This window comes from Otolemur garnettii, unplaced genomic scaffold (genome assembly GCF_000181295.1).
Source record: "Otolemur garnettii isolate 467f Iridium unplaced genomic scaffold, OtoGar3 scaffold00051, whole genome shotgun sequence".
Taxonomy (NCBI): domain Eukaryota; kingdom Metazoa; phylum Chordata; class Mammalia; order Primates; family Galagidae; genus Otolemur; species Otolemur garnettii.
This window is the reverse complement of record NW_003852446.1, coordinates 4,898,525-4,917,268: the sequence shown is the minus strand read 5'-3', so window position 1 is coordinate 4,917,268 and position 18,744 is coordinate 4,898,525. Positions and strand designations below refer to the sequence as shown.

At 43.6% G+C, this 18,744-nt stretch overlaps 1 protein-coding gene across 1 annotated transcript in view; it reads left to right on the top strand.

Moving 5' to 3' along the window:
• Positions 1–7,076: 7,076 nt before the first annotated feature.
• Positions 7,077–18,744, top strand: part of MAP3K15 (mitogen-activated protein kinase kinase kinase 15) — a 131,949-nt gene continuing 120,281 nt past the window's right edge. Inside the window, exon 1 of the mRNA XM_003791887.3 lies at positions 7,077–7,477. Coding sequence (XP_003791935.1) covers positions 7,120–7,477 — 358 coding nt within the window. The 5' untranslated portion in view covers positions 7,077–7,119. The remainder of the gene's footprint in view (positions 7,478–18,744) is intronic.

The window sequence follows — 18,744 nt, the reverse complement described above, 5'->3', positions numbered from 1 at the left end:
AGGGCTGACCATCTTCTCCTAAAGTGATAAGTGAGACAAGCAGATGAGCCCTGGACCTCCAAAAAGCACCATAGGGAGTGTGATCCCCAGAACAGCAGCATTAGTATCACCACTGAGGAACTTGGTAGAAATGAAACTTGTTAGGCCTTGCCCTAGACCTGCTGAATCAAAAAATCTGGAGAGAAAGCCAATCACGGTGGCTCACACCTGTAATCCTAGCACTCTGGGAAGCAGAGGCAGGTGGATTGCCTGAGCTCACAGGTTCGAGACCACCCTGAGCAAGAGTGAGACCTTGTTTCTAAAAACAGCCAGGCATTGTGGCAGGCACCTGTAGTCCCTGCTACTTGGGAGGCTGAGGCAAGAGGCTCACTTGAGCCCAAGAGTTTGAGGTTGCTGTGAGCTATGACACCACAGCACTCTACCAGGGTGACAAAAAAAAAAAAAATCTGGAGAGAATCCCAGCATTCTGTGTCCTAGAAAGTCCTCCCAGTAAGTACTTCTGATGCACGTTCAATTTTGAGGACCACTGTCATGGGGGACCACTCACATTCCCAGTGAGATGTGTGTAGAGTAGAGTAACCCCCAGCAATCTTTTCCAGAAATCTCTAGTTTAAGTTGGCTGAAGCGAAACTGGCGCACCATCCAGAAACTATACCAGTCTATTAGGTTGAAACATATTAAACTGACACTTAATGAGTCAAATATGATTGAATAGAAAGAACTTCCAGTTTCAGCTGAGAGATGTAGAGAGCTGCAAGAAATTCCTTCTAAACAAACCTCAACACAGCCCAACTCCTAGCTGGATCAACATGAAGTCCCACATTGGAGGTTTATTTATCTTAGTATCTGCTGCCTGATCAGATTCAGAATTAAATATAGCACAGCTATTGAAAGTATCATAGTAGGAATTTAAAATAATTTGATTACTATGTTAAAGGTTCTCATGGATAAAGTAGACATCATGTAAGACCAGACAGAGGTGAAAATTACAAGAATCAAGTGGCTAGAAATTAAAAAAATGCAATAACCAAAATGAAGAATGCCTTTGGTGGGTTCATCAGTAAACTTGAATATTTGCATTTACTTGACTAAATAGCAAACCTGAAAAAATATAAAAAGGGAGAAGGCACAAATCATAATAAAAAATGAAACCGATATCACTAGAGATCCTGTAGTCATTAAACAGACAATAAATGTGAATAACTCTATGACTATAAATTCAACATCTTGGGAGAAATCGACCAATTCCTTGAAAACCACAAACTACCAAAACTCACCCAAGATAAAATAGACAATCTGAATAGTTCTATAACCATTAGAAAAAAATAAACTTGCTATAAACTTCCTTGAAAAAAATCTCCAGGTCCAAATGGTCTCACTGGAGAATTCTACCAAATACTTGAAAAAGTAAATTCCACACAACCTCTTCCAGAAAATAGAAGAAAACAGAATAATTTATAAGCCATTTTAGGAGGCTAGTATTACCCTGATACCCAAACAAGCAAAGTACAATATTTTTTTAAAAAACCCTACAGATTGATATTTTTCATGAACCTCTTGCAAAAATCCTTAATAAAATATTAGCAAATCAAATTCAGCAATGTATAAAAAGAATGATACACCACAATCCAAGTATGCAAGGCTGATTCAACATTTGAAAATCAGTCAGTGCAATCTATCAGTAGTCTAAAGAGGAAAAAATACATCAATTGATACATAAAAATCATTTGAAAATATGCAATACTCATACACAATAAAAACTCTTAGCAAACTGAGAATAGAAGTAAACTTTTCTTCATAAATAGCATGTACAAAAAACTTACCTCTAACACCATACTAAGGGTGAAAGACGTGAATGTTTTCCTTCTAAGATTGGGAACAAGCCAAGGATATCCCTCATGGCTTTATTACAACTCTTTTTCAACATAGTACTGCAAGTTCTAGCCACAGTAATAAGGCAAGAAAAGGAAAGCTGCCCCTATTGTAGACGACATGATTGTTTATGTAGGAAATCCTAAGACAACAAAACAAAAACCCCCTGAACTAATAAGTGAGCCCAGCAAGGTCGTGTAATACAAGTTCAGCATACAAAAGTTGCATTTCTACACACTAACAATGAAAATGTGGAGCTGGAAATTAAACACCATACCATTTACGATCACTTTAAGGAAAATTAAATAATTAAATTCTTGGGTATGAATTTAACAAAACATGTAGAGGATATGTATGCTAAAAATTAGAAAATTCTAATGAAAGAAATCAAATAAGATCTAAATAGGCATACTGTGTTCAAAGTTTGACATATTCAACATAATAACAATGTTAATTCTCTCTAAACTGATAAATAGGTTTAATATAATTCCTATCAAGATCCTAGCAAGAGTTTTTGTAGACATAGACAAAGCTATGGTGAAATTTATATGGAAAAACAGAGGCCCTAATATAGCTAAAACAATCTTGGAAAAGAAAAAAGAAGAATCACTCTACCCAATATTAAGGGCTGCTACCTACTTCCAGTAATGAGGACAGTGTGGTAATGGTGGAGTAATAGACATATAGGTCAATGGAATGGAATAGAGAACCCAGGAATAGACTCACAGACATATACACAACAGATTTTTGACAGAAGGGCAAAAGCAATTGAATGAAGGAACAATGGTATGGTGGTGGAGCAATTGAATATCCACAGGCAAAAAAAAAAAAAAGAAAAAAAATCTCAACCCAAACCTCACACGTTATAGAAAAATTAAATGGATCACGGACTTACATGTAAACTATGAAACTATAATTTTTTTTATTGTTGGGGGTTATTGTTGAGGGTACAAAGAACTATGAAACTTTTTAGAAAAACATCTTCAGGCCCGGGCCCTAGGTAAAGAGTTCTTTAATTTGGAACCAAAAGCACAATCCATAAAAGGAAAAACTGATAAACTGGACCTCATCAAGATTAAAAACTTCTGCTCTGTCTGTGAAAGATCCTGTTAAGAGGATAAAAAGATAAGTGGCAGACTGGGAGAAAATATTTGCTCATCACATATCCACCAAAGGCTTAGTATCTAGACTATGTAAAGAACACTCAGCACCAAACATTAAAAAAACAAAAAAAAAAAAATGGACAGACATTTCACCAAAAAAGATATAAGATTGCAAATAAGCACATAAAAAGATGTTCAACATCATTAACCATTGGGAAAATGCAAATCAAAACCACAATGCCATATTACTATACACCTATTAGGACGGATAAAATTTTTAAAAAGTGGCACCACCAAACTCTGCTGAGGACATAGAAAAACTGGATCACACTTATATTGCTGTTGAGGATGTAAAATGGTATAGCCGCTCTGGAAAACAACATGGCAGTTTCTCAAAAATTTAAACATGCCACTACCATATGATCCAGAATTTGCAGCCCTGGACATAGATCCTAGAGAAATGAAAATCTCATGTTCTCATAAAACTTGTGCATGAAGGTTCATAGTGGTTTTATTCATAATAGCTTAAAACTGCAAACAACCCAGATGTTTTCCAAATAGGGAGTGGTTAAAGAAACCGTGCTATATCCATACCATCGAATAGTACCTCAGGAATAAATGAGATGGACTGCTGATACATGCAACAATTGGATGGATCCTGAGGGATTATGCTGGGTGGGAATGAGAATCTCAAAAGGTTACATACTGTGTGATTCTATTTATATAACCTTCTTGAATTGAGGACAATTATAGAAATGGAGACTAGATTAGTGGTTGCCAGCAGTTAGGGATGGGGTGAAGAGGCGGATGGCTGTGGCTGTCAAAGCGCAACGGGAATAATCCTTACGGTGAGAGAGCTGTTTTGTATCTCGATTATATCAATGTCAATATCCTGGTTACCACAGTGTACTATAGTTTAGCAAGATGCTACCACTGGGGCAATCTGGGCCAAGGATACACTACAGGATAATGTACTAGTATCTAGAATATATCAAAAACATTTAACACCGAACAGTAAAAAACGCAAAATTTTGTGATAAGATTTTATAAAATATTTACAAAAGATTCTCTATGTGTTGGCCATCACTTTGTAAGATTTGGTAATGAATGTTCTGTAAATAAGGTGACATTAGCTATAATTTCCCCTTTCTCCATGTATTGTGACTTCAGGGGCAACCTTTGTACACCCGGTAGATCTCTCTAGATGATTTCTTACAACTATGAATATGAATTTATGTTCAAAAAACATTTTAAATTTTAAGAGTCTTTTACACAAACTAGCAATGAAGACAAATAGAGAATCTTCTGGAAGAGAATCATCAGGGTCAATCACGGACATGAAGAAATAACAGAATGGTCTGGGAGGTGGAACACCACCTGCAAACGAGAAGACCTAAGGGACATTCTTGCAAGGCTGCCACATGGAACAGGAATTATATGGGTAGAAGTTAACAAAGACAAGATTTCACCTAAATATATAGAACTTTCTATGATACCTCTGCATTAAGGAAAAGTGTTTCCATGACATGTTCTTAGTAAAGGACAAGGTGAAGGTAAGAACAGGACAATTGTACAACTGAACACAAAAGACTAATATAGCATTTTGTAATTTTCTTCTCAGTGAGGTTGGGGAGAGGTAGGAAGGACATCGGGGGGCAGTGCTGGGGCATGGTGGAGACAATGACAAGGTTGGCTGTGTGTGCTAACTTCGGCCCGGTTGCTGAGTAAATGCTGGGCTCTTTATTCAACAAAGTTTATATTTAGAGGAAGGTATTATTCAAGCCAGAATTCCTGTCTCCTGTGTGTCTCACTTAATCAGCAGGGCCCCAGGGAGAGCTAAGAGAATTCAGGAAGATTGCAGTGGGGACAACAGCAAGACACTGGCAAGTGATTCTGAAATGGGCATATTTGCCCTCTCAAAGGCTGTGCCAGTCACTGGAATAATTACGGATGAACAGGCACATTAGGAAAATTACTATTATTATGCATTACCAGGTTACAAAGAACATGTGTCCTGTTATGAAAAAAGTCTCAGAACAGAGGTGTTGAGTGTTTTTCCCAAGCTTTCCTCTTTCCCCACCTGGTCAGTGTGTTCTCTAAGATTTCTGCAGAGCCCATTTTCCATTCTTGACCACGAAAGAGGATGCATACTGATATCTCTTGGAAAGTTCTTGATTTCTATCAGGGCAGGATTTCTTCAAGGATTTAAGCAGGAAGTTTCTGCTCTCTTTTGGGGGAGGGGGATGGGATGGGACTGGACTGTATTATTAATGAAACTCAAAGAGAAGCCAAAGTGCTGTTTGTAAGTCAAGTACAATCCAACCTGTGTCAAAATGGCTCACAATGTGCTGCGAAGGACACCATCAAGTAAGTAAAAAGCCAACCCACAGGACAGGAGAAAATATTTGCAAATTAAAACCAGCACATTGTACCCCACGACTGCATTAATGTACACAGGGATGATTTAATTAAAAAAAGAAAAGAAAATATTTACAAATCACACATTTGATAAAAGACTTACATCCACAATATATGGAGAACTCTCACAACTCGATAATAAAAAGACAAACACCCAATTAAAAAGTGGGCAAAGGCTCTGAATCGATATTATGCCAAAGTTGTTATACAAATGGCACATAAACACGTGATAAGATGTTCAACATCATTAAGCCATCACAGAAATGCACATCAAAACCATAATGAGGTTACCACTTTACACCCACTAGAATGGCTGTAATCAAAATGACAATAACAAGTATTGGTGAGGATTTGGAGAAATTAGAGCACTCATATACTGCTGGTGGGAATGCTAAATGGCGCAGCTGCTTTGGAAAACAGTGGCAGTTTCTCCAAAGGTTAAACATAGAATTACCATGTGACCCAGAAATCCTGTTCCTAGGCATATAGCCAAGACAAATGAAAACCTATGTCCACACATAGTATGATTCCATTTACAGGAAATGTCCAAAATAGGCAAATCTATAGAGAAGTAGATCAGTGGTTGCCTAGGGCTGGCAATGTTGGGAGGGGGAGGATGGAGAGTGATTTCTAATGGGTACTGAGGTTTTTTGTCAGTGGGAGGTTATGAAAATGTTCTAAAATTGATTGTGGTGGCGACCACACAGCTCTGTGAATATACTGAAAACTATTAAATTATACACTCTAAATAGGTGAGTTTTATGGTTGCAAATTGTACCTTGATAAAGCTGTTATTTAAAAAAAAATCCAGAACGTCGTGACGATGTCCATGGCGTTCTACCTTTTAAACACAATGATGACCTGCTAGTGGTAACATTTTTTCCATATTTAAGTCTAAAATCATGAGGTGTGTGAGAGCCAGAGTGAAAACTCCTTTTAGGTTCACAGTGTTTCATAGATCTGGCTGGCCTCCTACTTGAAATCTATTTCCCAGGCAAACAATGTTTGTTGCTGGTGCCTCCTGGTGCCTTGTCAAGGTCACAGTGAAAGGCAAGACCGACTGGCCTTTAGGATAGGAATCAGGAAGGCCACGTGATTGGCAACCAGGGATGAAGAGAGTGCAAATTGAAGTAACCGCTCATCCCAATGGTGGGTTAAAACCACGTTTGTGTTTAATTTGGAATTGAATATTTATATCTAATTAGTGCTTTAAAAGAGTTTTAACCCGCTTGAAAGCTTCAAATTGTTTTCAGAAAAACGAAATTGGGGCTCCTAATGATCGTCAAGCATAGAGGGATGGCAAAAGAAAAAAGAAAAAAAAATTCTGAAATTCCCGATTCCGCCTTCTCCGGGCTCTGGGCACTGCCTGGAGGAGGCGGCAGGGGGCGCCATCCCAGCTCCTGCCCTGCGGCCCTTTCCAGGCCTCCGCCCCGCCCTCTCCGCTCGCCCCGTCGTCCCCAGCCCCCGCCTCTTTCTCTGCCGCCTTCAAAGGGTGCCGGGGGTAGCGGCGCCTGAGCGTCATCCTGCCCTAGAGGGGCGCTGCAGTCACTTGCGCGCCGTTGAGCCATTGGTGCGCGCTGGGTCTCCCGCTCACACCGCGTCCCGCCCCCCAGCAGCAGGTGCCTGGACTACGGTGCCAGCTGCTGCAACTTGTAGCTCCTGGCTGATTGCAGCCGCCGGCCACTCACGCGGAGGTGGGACCGAGCAGGGCACGCTGGACGGTCTCATGGAGAGCGGCAGTGGGACTCCCCGTGCTGGGGCCCTCGGGGCGTCAGGAGAGTCCCCTCACTGTCCGCTGTCGCCTGGGGGTGAGAGCGCAGCGGAGTCAGCGGAGCCCGACGGGGCGGCGGAGGGTGCTGCGGGCAGCAGCGGTGGCGGTGGCGAGGGCGGGCCGCGGCGGGCTCTGCGGGCAGTATACGTGTGCGGTGAGAGCTCCCAGAGCGGCGCAGCCGGCGGCCCAGAGGCAGGGGCACGGCAGTGCTTGTTGCGGGCCTGCGAAGCCGAGGGCGCTCATCTCACCTCAGTGCCCTTCGGGGAACTTGACTTCGGGGAGACCGCCGTGCTCGACGCCTTCTACGATGCAGGTGAGGGCCGGTGCCTCCTTCGTCTGCACTACACTCCAGCTCTTCTTACCCCTGCACGTGCCGAGCCGTACTACCCGCTAAACCCTTCTTTCTCCTGGTCCCCTCCACATCGCTCACCCCCTTAACACGTGATCGTCCTACCATTGGAGGAGGGGGAAGGTAGGTAAATTGTACCCTTTTGCAGACAAGAAAACAGAGACCACTGGCATTTAGACCCCTTCATTCTTAAGACTTTTAAAATATTAAATAACCCAAGAAACGGCCTATAACCAAGCGGTGCTAAGCCCCCTCCTCTCCGGTTATCTAACTTTCACTTTCTCACCTCCCTCCCCCACTCCGCACGAGCCGAGCCGAGTCCCAGCACGAGAATCAATAGGGGAGGCGGGGCGTGGTGGCTCACGCCTGTAATCCTAGCACTCTGGGAGGCCGAGGCGGGTGGATTGCCTGAGCTCAGAGGTTGGAGACCAGCCTGAGCCAGAGGGACACCCCGTCTTTACCAAAAAAAAAAAAAAGAAAAAGAAAAAAGAAAAGCTGGGCGTTGTGCCAGGAGCCTGTAGTCCCAGCAATCTGGGAGACTGAGGCAAGAGAATAGCTTCAGCCCAAGAGTTGGAGGTTGCTGTGAGCTATGATGCCACGGCTCGCTCCCGAGGGCCACAAAGTGAGACTGTCTAAATAAATAAATAATAAAGGGGGGAAAAAAGAAAAAAAAAACTTCAAACTAAGACAATTGAAAGAGAAATTGAAAAAAAAAAAAGGAATCACCAGCTTTTCAAACTCTCAATGCCCAGACTATGAGGTCTCGAGAATGTTTAATGCTTCCCAGGTGACTGCATTCTGTGGCTAAGCGTGGGAAGCAGTGTCACGTGAGTGCGTGTTTTTGCCTCCTTTTAGAAACACCCCAGTGTTCCTTTACACTCTTTAATTCCTGCCCTCAACACACCGAGGGCGAGGTGTGATCTACCACCATGTGACAGATATTTTATCCCATAATGCACAGCATTCAGGGGTTCAGGGTATCTATTGCTGGAGCAGGACGCTGATCTCCATGCTCACTGTTAACAGGTGTGCCGTAAGAATCCAGCCTCAAAACAGTACTTTGGGTTGGCAAGCCTTTCTCTAAGTGTGAAATAATAGTTGCTTGGCTGTTTTCCTCACCATGCCTTTGGTGACAAGCCTTTCACACTTGAGGGACATTCTTAAGCATTATATGTGAGACTGTAATTACCTGGGAGGCCTTGTGCCTCAGTTTCTCCACTGGCCAAAGGGAGTAAGAGTACCTACCCTAAAAGCATATGAGAAAGTAAATGGTGGGGGGGGGCGTGCGTCACTGAAATAGTAAGCTGGGTTTATTACCATTGTTTGCTGAAGGCACCACGATCTGGTGGGTTTTGTTTTTATTTGTCTAGAGCAAATCCTTCCCCGCTGAAAGGGTGGGTGTGAGGGGTCAGGTGTCAGGTTTGTTTAAACAAGTGGCAGCTGGACCTGATAAACACCCTCCTGACATTTCTGACCGTACTAAGTATACTCTTCACAGCTTTTTAGAAAAGTTGTTCAGGAGCCCACTTCACCTAGAACCACTTACTTTTTTTTCTCCGTTTCTATTCATTCTGCTCCGAAATTGGAGCTTGAACAGACTCTTCTTTGAATGGTTAAATGTCCCTTTTGCCATTAGGGAGAACGCATTCCTCCTGCCCACTGGTGCTAACTCGGAGAAACTCACGTGCTGTGGCTTGGCTTTTCTGAGTCTGGGTGTTTGTACACACGTGTGTGGAGCAAATGTTCACCTGCTAGTGGGGCTCCGTCTAACAGGCTGGGGGTGAAGGTTCAGATGTTGGCACTCAGGCCTTCAGTCCCAGAGCTACACAACAGGTGCATCAGCTTTGCTCTGGGTCCAGACTGCTTCAAATTCGGGGCTGCACCAGGAGCCTCATTTGGTTTACTTTACCCCGGTCTTCAGTTAATTACTTCTTTTATAATTAAACTAGCTTCATGGGTTTGAAAAGGTATATGCACAACTCCATCAAGTGGGTGTATGGATTAAATTGACTACTGTCTCCCATACATATGAATGTCACCCAAGTGCCAAATGGCTTGTCACCAAAGGAACTGTAAGGAAAACTCCCTTCCTGGTCTCTTGTATCTTTTGGCATTGCCACCAAAGAGGGCTGGGTGCGGTGGCTCATACCTGTAATCCTAGCACTCTGGGAGGCCTAGGCAGGTGGAGTGCTTGAGCTCAGGAGTTCGAGACCAGTCTGAGCAAGAGCAAGACCCCCTGTGTCTAAAAATAGCCAGGCATTGTTGTGGGCGCCTTTAGTCCCAGCTACTTGGGAGGCTGAGGTGAGAGGATCACTTGAGCCAAGTGTTTGAGGTTGCTGTGAACTATGACACCATGGCAGTCTACCGAGGGTGACAAAGTGAGACTCTGTCTCAAAAAAAACCCCAAAAACCTGTCACTTTGGCATGTTTATCAAAGTTCTAAAACCATGCCATCCAATTTGGCAGCTACTAACCATGTGTGGCTATTTAAAGCCAAATTAGTTGGTGGCACCTGTAGCTCAGGGGGTAGGGCGCTGGCCACGTACACCAGGGCTGGTGGGTTCGAACCCAGCCAGGCCTGCTAAAACAAAAAAATAGCCGGGCATTGTGGCGGGTGCCTGTAGTCCCAGTTACTTGGGAGGTTGAGGCAAGAGAATCGCTTGAGCCCTAAAGTTTGAGGTTGCTGTGAGCTGTGAACCCATAGCTCTCTACTGAGGGCAACAAAGACTGTCTCAATAAAAAAAAAATAAATAAATAAAGGAAAATTAGTTAAAGTACAATTAAAAGAGTTCTTTAGCTGCACTATGCACATTTAAAGTACTGGGGAAACACAGGTGGCCCTTGTATGGGACAGCAAAGATATGGAGCAGTGGCTCTCAACCTTCCTGATGCTGTGACTCTTTAATACAGTTCCTCGTGTTATGGTGACCCCCAACCACAAAATCAAGTAGCAGTGAAAATAATTTTATGGTTGGGGGTCACCATAACACGAGGAACTGTATTAAAGGGTCGCGGCATTAGGAAGGTTGAGAACCCCTGCTCTAGAGTGTTTTCCTTATCACCGAAGGCCCCGATAGACAGGGCTATAGAAAAAAGCTTGTGAGGGAGGGCAGCTATTGAACTACCTCAAGTGTGTTTTAAGGGCGATCCTAGATGTGAAATTGAAGCACTTCCTGTCTCCCGTCCTCATAGGGAGTCAAAGCCGGGTTTGATGGTGGTTTTCCATCTCCTTGTACTGTTTTTTTGGAGTCCCGTGTGGGTCTAAATCTTGAGGCCGTTCATCCCTAGTGCCTGGGTGATTCGGTGAGCTGCAGAAAGCTGCAGGCAGGCTAAGCAGGGACAGTGGATGTTGCCGGGAAAGGACACTATCATGGGCCTGAGGGGCAGGGCGCAGCCCGTGTGATTGTGGCAAAATACAAGTAACAAAATTCACCATTTTAGCCAGTTTTTAAATGTTCATTCCAGTGGTGTTACATATATCACACTGTCATGCAACCATCACCAATATCCATCTCCAGAACTTTCTAAAAAAGACTTTCCAGTGGCTTTTAACAGCAAACTTGAGCGTATAGAGCTCCTGTAGGCCCCCTTGCCCCCTCCGACACAACCTCCCCCACCAGAGTGGTGCACGTGCTAGAATCTATGAACCTACACGTATGTTGACATGTCATTGCCTAAAGCCCTCAGTTTACACTAGGGTTCAGCCTCGGTGCTGTGCACTTTGTGTTTGGGTGAATATACGACCTGTGTCCACCATTACGTGGAGTGTTCTCACTACCCTCCCGTGCCTCTGTGCTCTGCCCTCTGCCTATTCAGCCATTGGGTTTTATCCTCCCAAACTGAAGCGCTCTACCCATTAAACAATCACTCCTCATTTTTCCACTTCCCCCCCCCAGCTTCTGGTAAGCAGCATTCTACTCTGTTGTTATGAATTCGCCTGTTTTAAGTATTTTGTGTAAGTGTAATCGCACGGTATGTGTCCTTGTGTGGCTGGCTTAGTTCACATAGCTTAATGTCATCAAGGTTCACCTGTGTTGTAGCGCGTCAGAAGTTAGTGCCTTCGGAAGGCCAATATTCCATCCTTAGTAGATATACCACATAATGTTTGGCCATGTATCTCCTGCTGAGTATTTGGGCTGCTTCCTCCGCTGGCTGTTGTGAATCATTCTGCTGTGAACATGGTGTTCAAATATTTGAGTCCTTGCTTTCACTTCTTCGGGGTGTGTATATCTCGAAGTGGAATCACTGGTCATATGATAATCCTATGTTTAACTTGAGAAACATCCCATTTGCTTTTAGTGGAGGTGGTGGTCATCTATGTGTGCCCTTAGCCTCTAGCAAGACTATATTTCTGAATTTTATTTATTTTTAGCATCTATCATTCATCTCTAAAGACTGGAATCTTGAATTCAGCAGAACTATCTACTTGTACCAGTGAGGGTCAATTGCCTAGTTACTTCCAGTATTTGGAGAACAAAATATGTCTTTATTTTTTCTCTTAGAAACTCTTCTGGATTTGCCTTGACTCCCTTTGTTTAATTGCCCATCTCTCTGCTTTCACTGAATTCCTAGTCATGAAGTCACCTGCCATGTTGTGTGTTTGGACTGGATGGACCTGGGCCACCTCCTCCACTTTCTTCACCTGCAGGCTATATCTCCCTCCTGGAGGTTCTCAGAGCTCCTACAGGAGGGACACTGTGTGACTTTGTCTTGTGCTTTCTCAAAGGTTGTGACTCTGTTGGAAGCTCTGTTCTCCCAGGATGCTATGATTGAATACCCTTAATGTACTGGCAAATCTTAAAATGAGATCTGGACGGGCAGACTACGTTTATCTCCTGGGAGGACATTGTTTTCTTTATTCTGTTAGTTTGGTGCTTAGTAAATGACCAGTCTAAGCCAGGGCCTCTACTTAGATGCTAATCAGCATCTTTCTCGAGTTAGCTATTAACTGCTTAAATGATAAGAACAGCCCCTTTGATCAAGCACTGTCAGTAACTCCCCTGAGGTACAAGTAGTCTTCCCATACCTGGTGTGTCTGGCTTTGCCTAACTTCTTTCCTCTGTGAACCTCACTCAAATGTTACTTTTCTGCTCCAGGGCCCCACTTCTGATTCTTTCTTTTCCGTTATGTTCACTGCAATTTTGAAAGTTGCAGTGTATTGCCATCTACAACAGGGGATCCTTGTATTTCCTGAACACTGATAAAAAGACCAAGACCAGGGCTCCAGTCTCCAGATTAGTCCTTTGGCTTTGCTGTATTTGATGATCCTCTTTTCTGGCTGGCTTGTAGGAGAGTCAGTGGGGGATACAAAGTGTGGTAGAGAAAGCTGGTGACCAACAAGTTGTGCTCCTAGTTGTTGCTCAGAACCGATGACTACATTTTCCAATATCCCTTGAGTCTGAGTACAACAATTCTGGCTGATGAAATGTGAATAGAAGTGATGTGCGTCACTTCTGGGCCAAGGTGTTCGTATATCTAGTAGGTATTCTCCCAGCCCTTTCCATGGTCTCTATGGGAACCTTGGAGTTTCCATGTACAGTATGGTGGGAGGTGCAAGATGAAGGTGCTCACATCCTTGAGTTACTCTTTGCAGGATCACTGTTGGAACATCCGCTTTGGATTTTGTGTAAACAAAAGAAAAGTGTTTATTTGGTCAGGTTACTGGAATTTGGATTGGTTGTTATTGGTGATAAGAGAGTGCAATTTAGGGGCAGTGCCTGTGGCTCAAAGGAGTAGGGCGCCGGCCCCATATACCAGAGGTGGTGGGTTCAAACCTGGCCCCAGCAAAAAAAAAAAAAAAAAAAAAAAAAAGTACAATTTAGGTTATGAAAATCTAGCGCAACTGCTAGAAGCTTATCTCTAGAGAGTCCATGCCATGGATCATCTCGTGTCATGGGTCATCACTGTTCATAATAGATGCCAATCGTGGGCCCCCACACTGTGCTGCTATGGGCTAAGGAAACAGAAATGAGGTGCGTGGGCCATCAGGTTAGTGCCAGCGATGGGGGATGGAGTTGGAGGAGATATTTTATCTTCTTTCGTAGATTCACCAGTTTTGGAGGCTAGGTAACTTTTTCCTTTTGTAATAAATGATGTTGTGATTCTGTTATCCCCCAGTGATATTAGGCTTTCTATAAAAATAAGATACATGATGGTTTAAAATAGGGCTATCTCTAGTCGTCTGTGCTGCCTTTTCTGTGGATTATGTTGTTCTCCCTCTGTGAGGGTATTCCTGGACCCTTTTTTAATTTCAAATTAATATGAGGGAACACATTTTGGGGTTACATTGTTCTCACTTCCAAGGTAAAGTTCAAGTTGTAGGAGAGCCCCTCACCTTCTCATCGTACACATTAAGTGAGATCCCATCAAATGCCCTCCGCCCCCTCCTTCCCCTCTTACCTCTTCCCCTTGCTAGACTATATTTGTGTTTTGTCATTCATACGAGTGTATGAGTGTTGATATGTTAGTTTCATAAAAGTGTTGCTAGTATATTGAATACTTTTTTCCATTCTTGAGATACTTTACTAAGAATGTGTTCCAACTCCACCCAAATAAACATAAAAGATGTAACGTCTCCATCTTTTCATGTCTGAATAGTATTCCATCATATACATATACTATACTTTGTTAATCCATTCATAGGTTGATGGCTGTTTGGGCTGCTTCCATGACTTGGCAATTATGAATTGAGCTGTAGTAAACATTCTGGCGGATATGTGTTTGTGGTAAAATGATTTTTGTTCTTCTGGGTAGATACCTAATAGGATTGTGGGATCAAATGGAAGGTCAACTTTTAGTTCTTTGAGAATTCCCCATACTTCTTTCCAAAGAGGTTGTATTAGTTTGCAATCCCACTAGCAGTGTAAAAGTGTTCCCTTCTCTCCACATCCATGTCACTAAATCTACAAATCTATAATCAAAACTGCATGGTACTGGCACAAAAAATAGAGACATAGATCTATGGAATAGAATAGAGAATCTAGAGATGAACCCAGCCACGTATCATCATTTGATCTTTGATAAGCCTAACAAAAACATTCACTGGGGGAAAGATTCCCTATGTAACACATGGTGCTGGAAGAACTGGATAGTCACTTGTAGAAAACTGAAACTGAACCCATACCTCTCACCATTGATAAAAATTGATTCTTGCTGGATGAAAGATTTAAATTTAAGACATGAAACAATAAAAATTCTAGAAGAGAGTGTGGGGAAAATGCTTGAACATTTTGGCCTGGGAAACTTCTCTGAAGGTGACAGACAAATGGCCAACAAACACATGAAAAAATGCTCATCTTATCATCAGGAAAATACTAATCAAAACCGCTCTGAGAGATCACCTAACTCCAGTAAGATTAGCCCACATTGCGAAGTTCTAGACTCTTCATTAGCTTAATGCATCACGTGGCAGACATTCCTCACCAGACCCTTGCATATCCTTCCACATTTCCTGACATCCCTTGGGCACTCATGCCTATGCTGGTCAATGCAATGTGAGTGACAGCAATAGGCATTGCTTTGGGCCGAGTAAGTTAGATGGTGCACCTCTTCCCTCGCTGTTTCTGTTGTGGCAAACTTTAAGATCATGTGCTTCAGTTGGTAGTTAAAGCACTGAAATTTGGGGGATTTGTCTGTGGTAGCAGCATAGCCTAGCCCAGCCTGACTAAAACAGCTTGCCATGCATTCTGCTGGAAATGCCTAAATATAGCTCTTGGTTCAGCTCACTTTAGTGGACTCAGTCCACACATGTATTTATTTACTCCTACTCAAAAGATGCATGAAGCCTTATAATTTGCTGGATACTCTTGCCTCATCATTCTGGAGAATGCATAGAGTTCAAAGATGGTCTGTGGGACACCTGGGTTCGATGGGTGTGGAACGAGGAAACAGGTAACCCTATGATTCAGTGCCAAAATTGTATGTGGCATCCACACGTGGTCAGGAGATTGGCCAAATTTATTTCTAGCAGAGTATGAGGACAATAGTTAATTTAGACATTGTCTTCCCTAAGGTAAGCAAACATTGATGAGTAAAATCATCCACCCAGCAGTTCGTCAGTAACCTAGGAGTCAGCCTTGACTCCATGGTCTCCCTCATTGCCAAATCCAGTTAGTTATATCCAGTGTGCTTCTCCAGTCTGCCTGCTTCTCACTATGTGCCCTGCTACCACGTTCATCCAAGCCCCATCTTCTCTCATCTGTGTTACTGCCAGCAGCTTTTTAACTGGTCTCTTAAAGCTGGGCTAATCATGATGTGTTCAAATCCACATTGTTTGCCAAGAAGCTCCTGGATCCTGGTTTCTGTCCCCTCCCTTACCTGGAGTCTTCCTCTGGCCAATACCTATTCAGCTTTCACATCTGAATTCTTCAAGGAAGCCTTCACAGATTCCTCTCTTTCTGCCAGCTGGCTTTTACATGCTGAGGTTTTCTTTCCTAGCAGGCAACACAACTGTGATTAAATACTTATTGATTTAATGATCTTTTGCCAGAGAGCAGACTCTTCAGTGGCAGGGAGCCAGAGGCGGTTTTCTTTGCTACTGTTTGACTGATCCTAGGTATATCTACCCAACTTCTTTTAAGAATAACTAACAGTGGGCATGGATAACACTTTGCTTGTCATGTTGACGTGAAGCAAAGCGTGTTTGGTGCCCACAACAGAAATTCAGAAGGTAGTGTCCTGTGGCAACCATGTTGAAAATGGTGTCCAAGCCATAGAGATAGTGCTTTTTTTTTATGAAGAATAAGATCCATCCTCATGATACATTTATGGGTCTGAACCTTTCTTCTCACCAGTGCATATCTAAGAGAAGAGACTAGAAAAACTGGGCATGCTGTAACGGAGACCGTGGTTTTAGTTGTGTGGTGAGAATACTGGTTCTTTTTCTTTGGGCTTGTCTACATTTTCTATAGTCTGTTATTTTCTAGAATATAAGTATGATTTTGCTTTAAACAAGTACAGGAGGAGATGAAAGATGGGGCTATAACTCAGAAAGCTGCTTCCTCTCACCCTCCTCCCTCCCGAAGTGAGTGGCCTAGTGTGCTCAAGCCAGGCAGTAATGATTTCAATCCCAGGGACCAGGCCACGTGGTCTAGGGCTGGGGAACCTGCAGCCTCACAGCCACATGTGGCCCTTCAGATCCCCACATGTGGTCCCTTGACTGAATCCAAACTTCACAGAACAATCCCTTTGTTCCATCAAAAAGCCACACTCAAGGGTCCAGAAGGCCACATGTATCCGCAGGGCTGCACGTTCCCCACCCCTGTGTGGCCCAGCCCCAACTGCCTTCTGTTGGACCTGACCACCAGCTTGCCCATGGGTGCCCTCGCCTGAGTCGCTCTCCTTTCTATGCTGCTGTTAGTGCTACTGACTCAGCATCGAGCCTGGAACTTTCCTCAATTCTTAGTCATGTGGGCTGACTTTGAAAGCAGCATTGAACCTGCAACATTTTAATGGAGACATTGCGTTTGAACCTTGAGTGCATTTTAGGGTAGACAGACATTTGGGGGCTGTCCACTAGGTGTTGTTACTAGGGTGAAATGCATTTTCAGTTCCCACCAGTCAACTTCTGAACATAGTTTTGGAATATAAGCCATAAACTTTTTCCAAAGCCTTCTGTGTATCCAGCTTTGAGATAGGTACTGTTTAAATCCTGAGTCAAATAATGTAGTTGAAATAGAGTAGACTGAAAAAATTCTTTTTTTTTTTTTTTTTGCCCCTGGTGGAGTGCTGTGATGTCACAGCTCACAGCAACCTGCAGCTCTTGGGCTTAGGCGATTCTTGCCTCAGCCTCCCAAGTAGCTGGGACTGCAGGCGCCTGCCACAACGCCTGGCTATTTATTGCAGTTTGGCTGGGGCCAGGTTTAAACCTACCACCCTCAGTATATGGGGCCAGCACCCTACTCACTGAGCCACAGGCGCCACCCCATGGAAAAATTCTTACTTTCCAATACCTTGCACAGGTTTTGAGCTATTGGGTGTGACATGACTTGGCAGAAATGCCTGACGGTTGTTGGGGCTTGGTTGTAGAGGTGGGGGTGGGGCCCCCAGAGCAGAATGGAGAGCTTTTTTAGGCAGGAGGTAGAGCTCATTTAGGAATCAGGCCGCAGGAGACTCGCCTGGGGGCCAGGCAGAGTAGACACAGGGGAGGCGAAAGAGAATGTGCAGAGAGGCAGAAGCACTTGACCTTGATAACTTTTTTTCCTTAATTTTCTTTTATCATGGAAAATTTCAAGCACATACTGTTACCCAGCTCTGACAATTATTAACATTCTGCCATCTCACTTCTTATCTACCCCAATTCCCCACCCATGCTTAAAACTTAGTTTTGAACATTTTAAAAGTAAAAGGTACATGTCGAAACACACAACTCTCAGTTGAACAACTTTAAGAAATGGCTGAGCCTGTCTAACCCAGACCCCTATCACAATATAGAACATTTTTTTTTTTTGAGGCAGAGTCTCATTTTGTCACCCTCAATAGAGTGTTGTGGCACTGTAGCTCATGGCAACCTCCAACTCTTGGGCTCGTGTTGCCCTAGTGTGGCAACCTCCAACTCTTGGCCTAGTGTGCTCAAGCCAGGCAGTAATGATTTCAATCCCAGGGACCAGGCCACATGGTCTAGGGCTGGGGAACCTGCAGCCTCACAGCCACATGTGGCCCTTCAGATCCCCGCATGTGGTCCTAGTGTGACGAGCACACTAGATCAAGTGATCCTCTTGACTCAGCCTCCCGAGTAGCTGGGACTATAGGCACCCACCATAATGCTTGGCTATTTTTAGAGACGGGGTCTCGCTCTTGCTCAGACTGGTCTCGAACTCCTGAGCTCAGGCAATCTTCCTGCCTCGGCCTCCCAGAGTGCTAGGATTATAGATGTGAGCCACCGCACCCGGCTAGTATATAGAACATTTCTATCTTCTCAGAAAGTTCCTTCATGTCCCCCCTTCTTCACTCAATCCTCCCCTCACCCCATTCTTGACCCCATACCAGGCCTTATCTATTGCCATCTGCTTTGGATTAGAGCTACTTTTTCTAAAGTTCCATGTAAATGGAGTCGCCTGGTGTATACTCTCTAGTGCCTATCTCCATTCGTCCAGCATGACATTTGTGAGATTCATCCACATTGTATGTTTCAGTAATTTGTTCCCTTTAATGTAAGTATGATGCCGCAGTTCATTTAGCCTTTCTCCTATTGATGAACATTCCCAGTGTGGGGCTCTTACAGATAAAGCTGC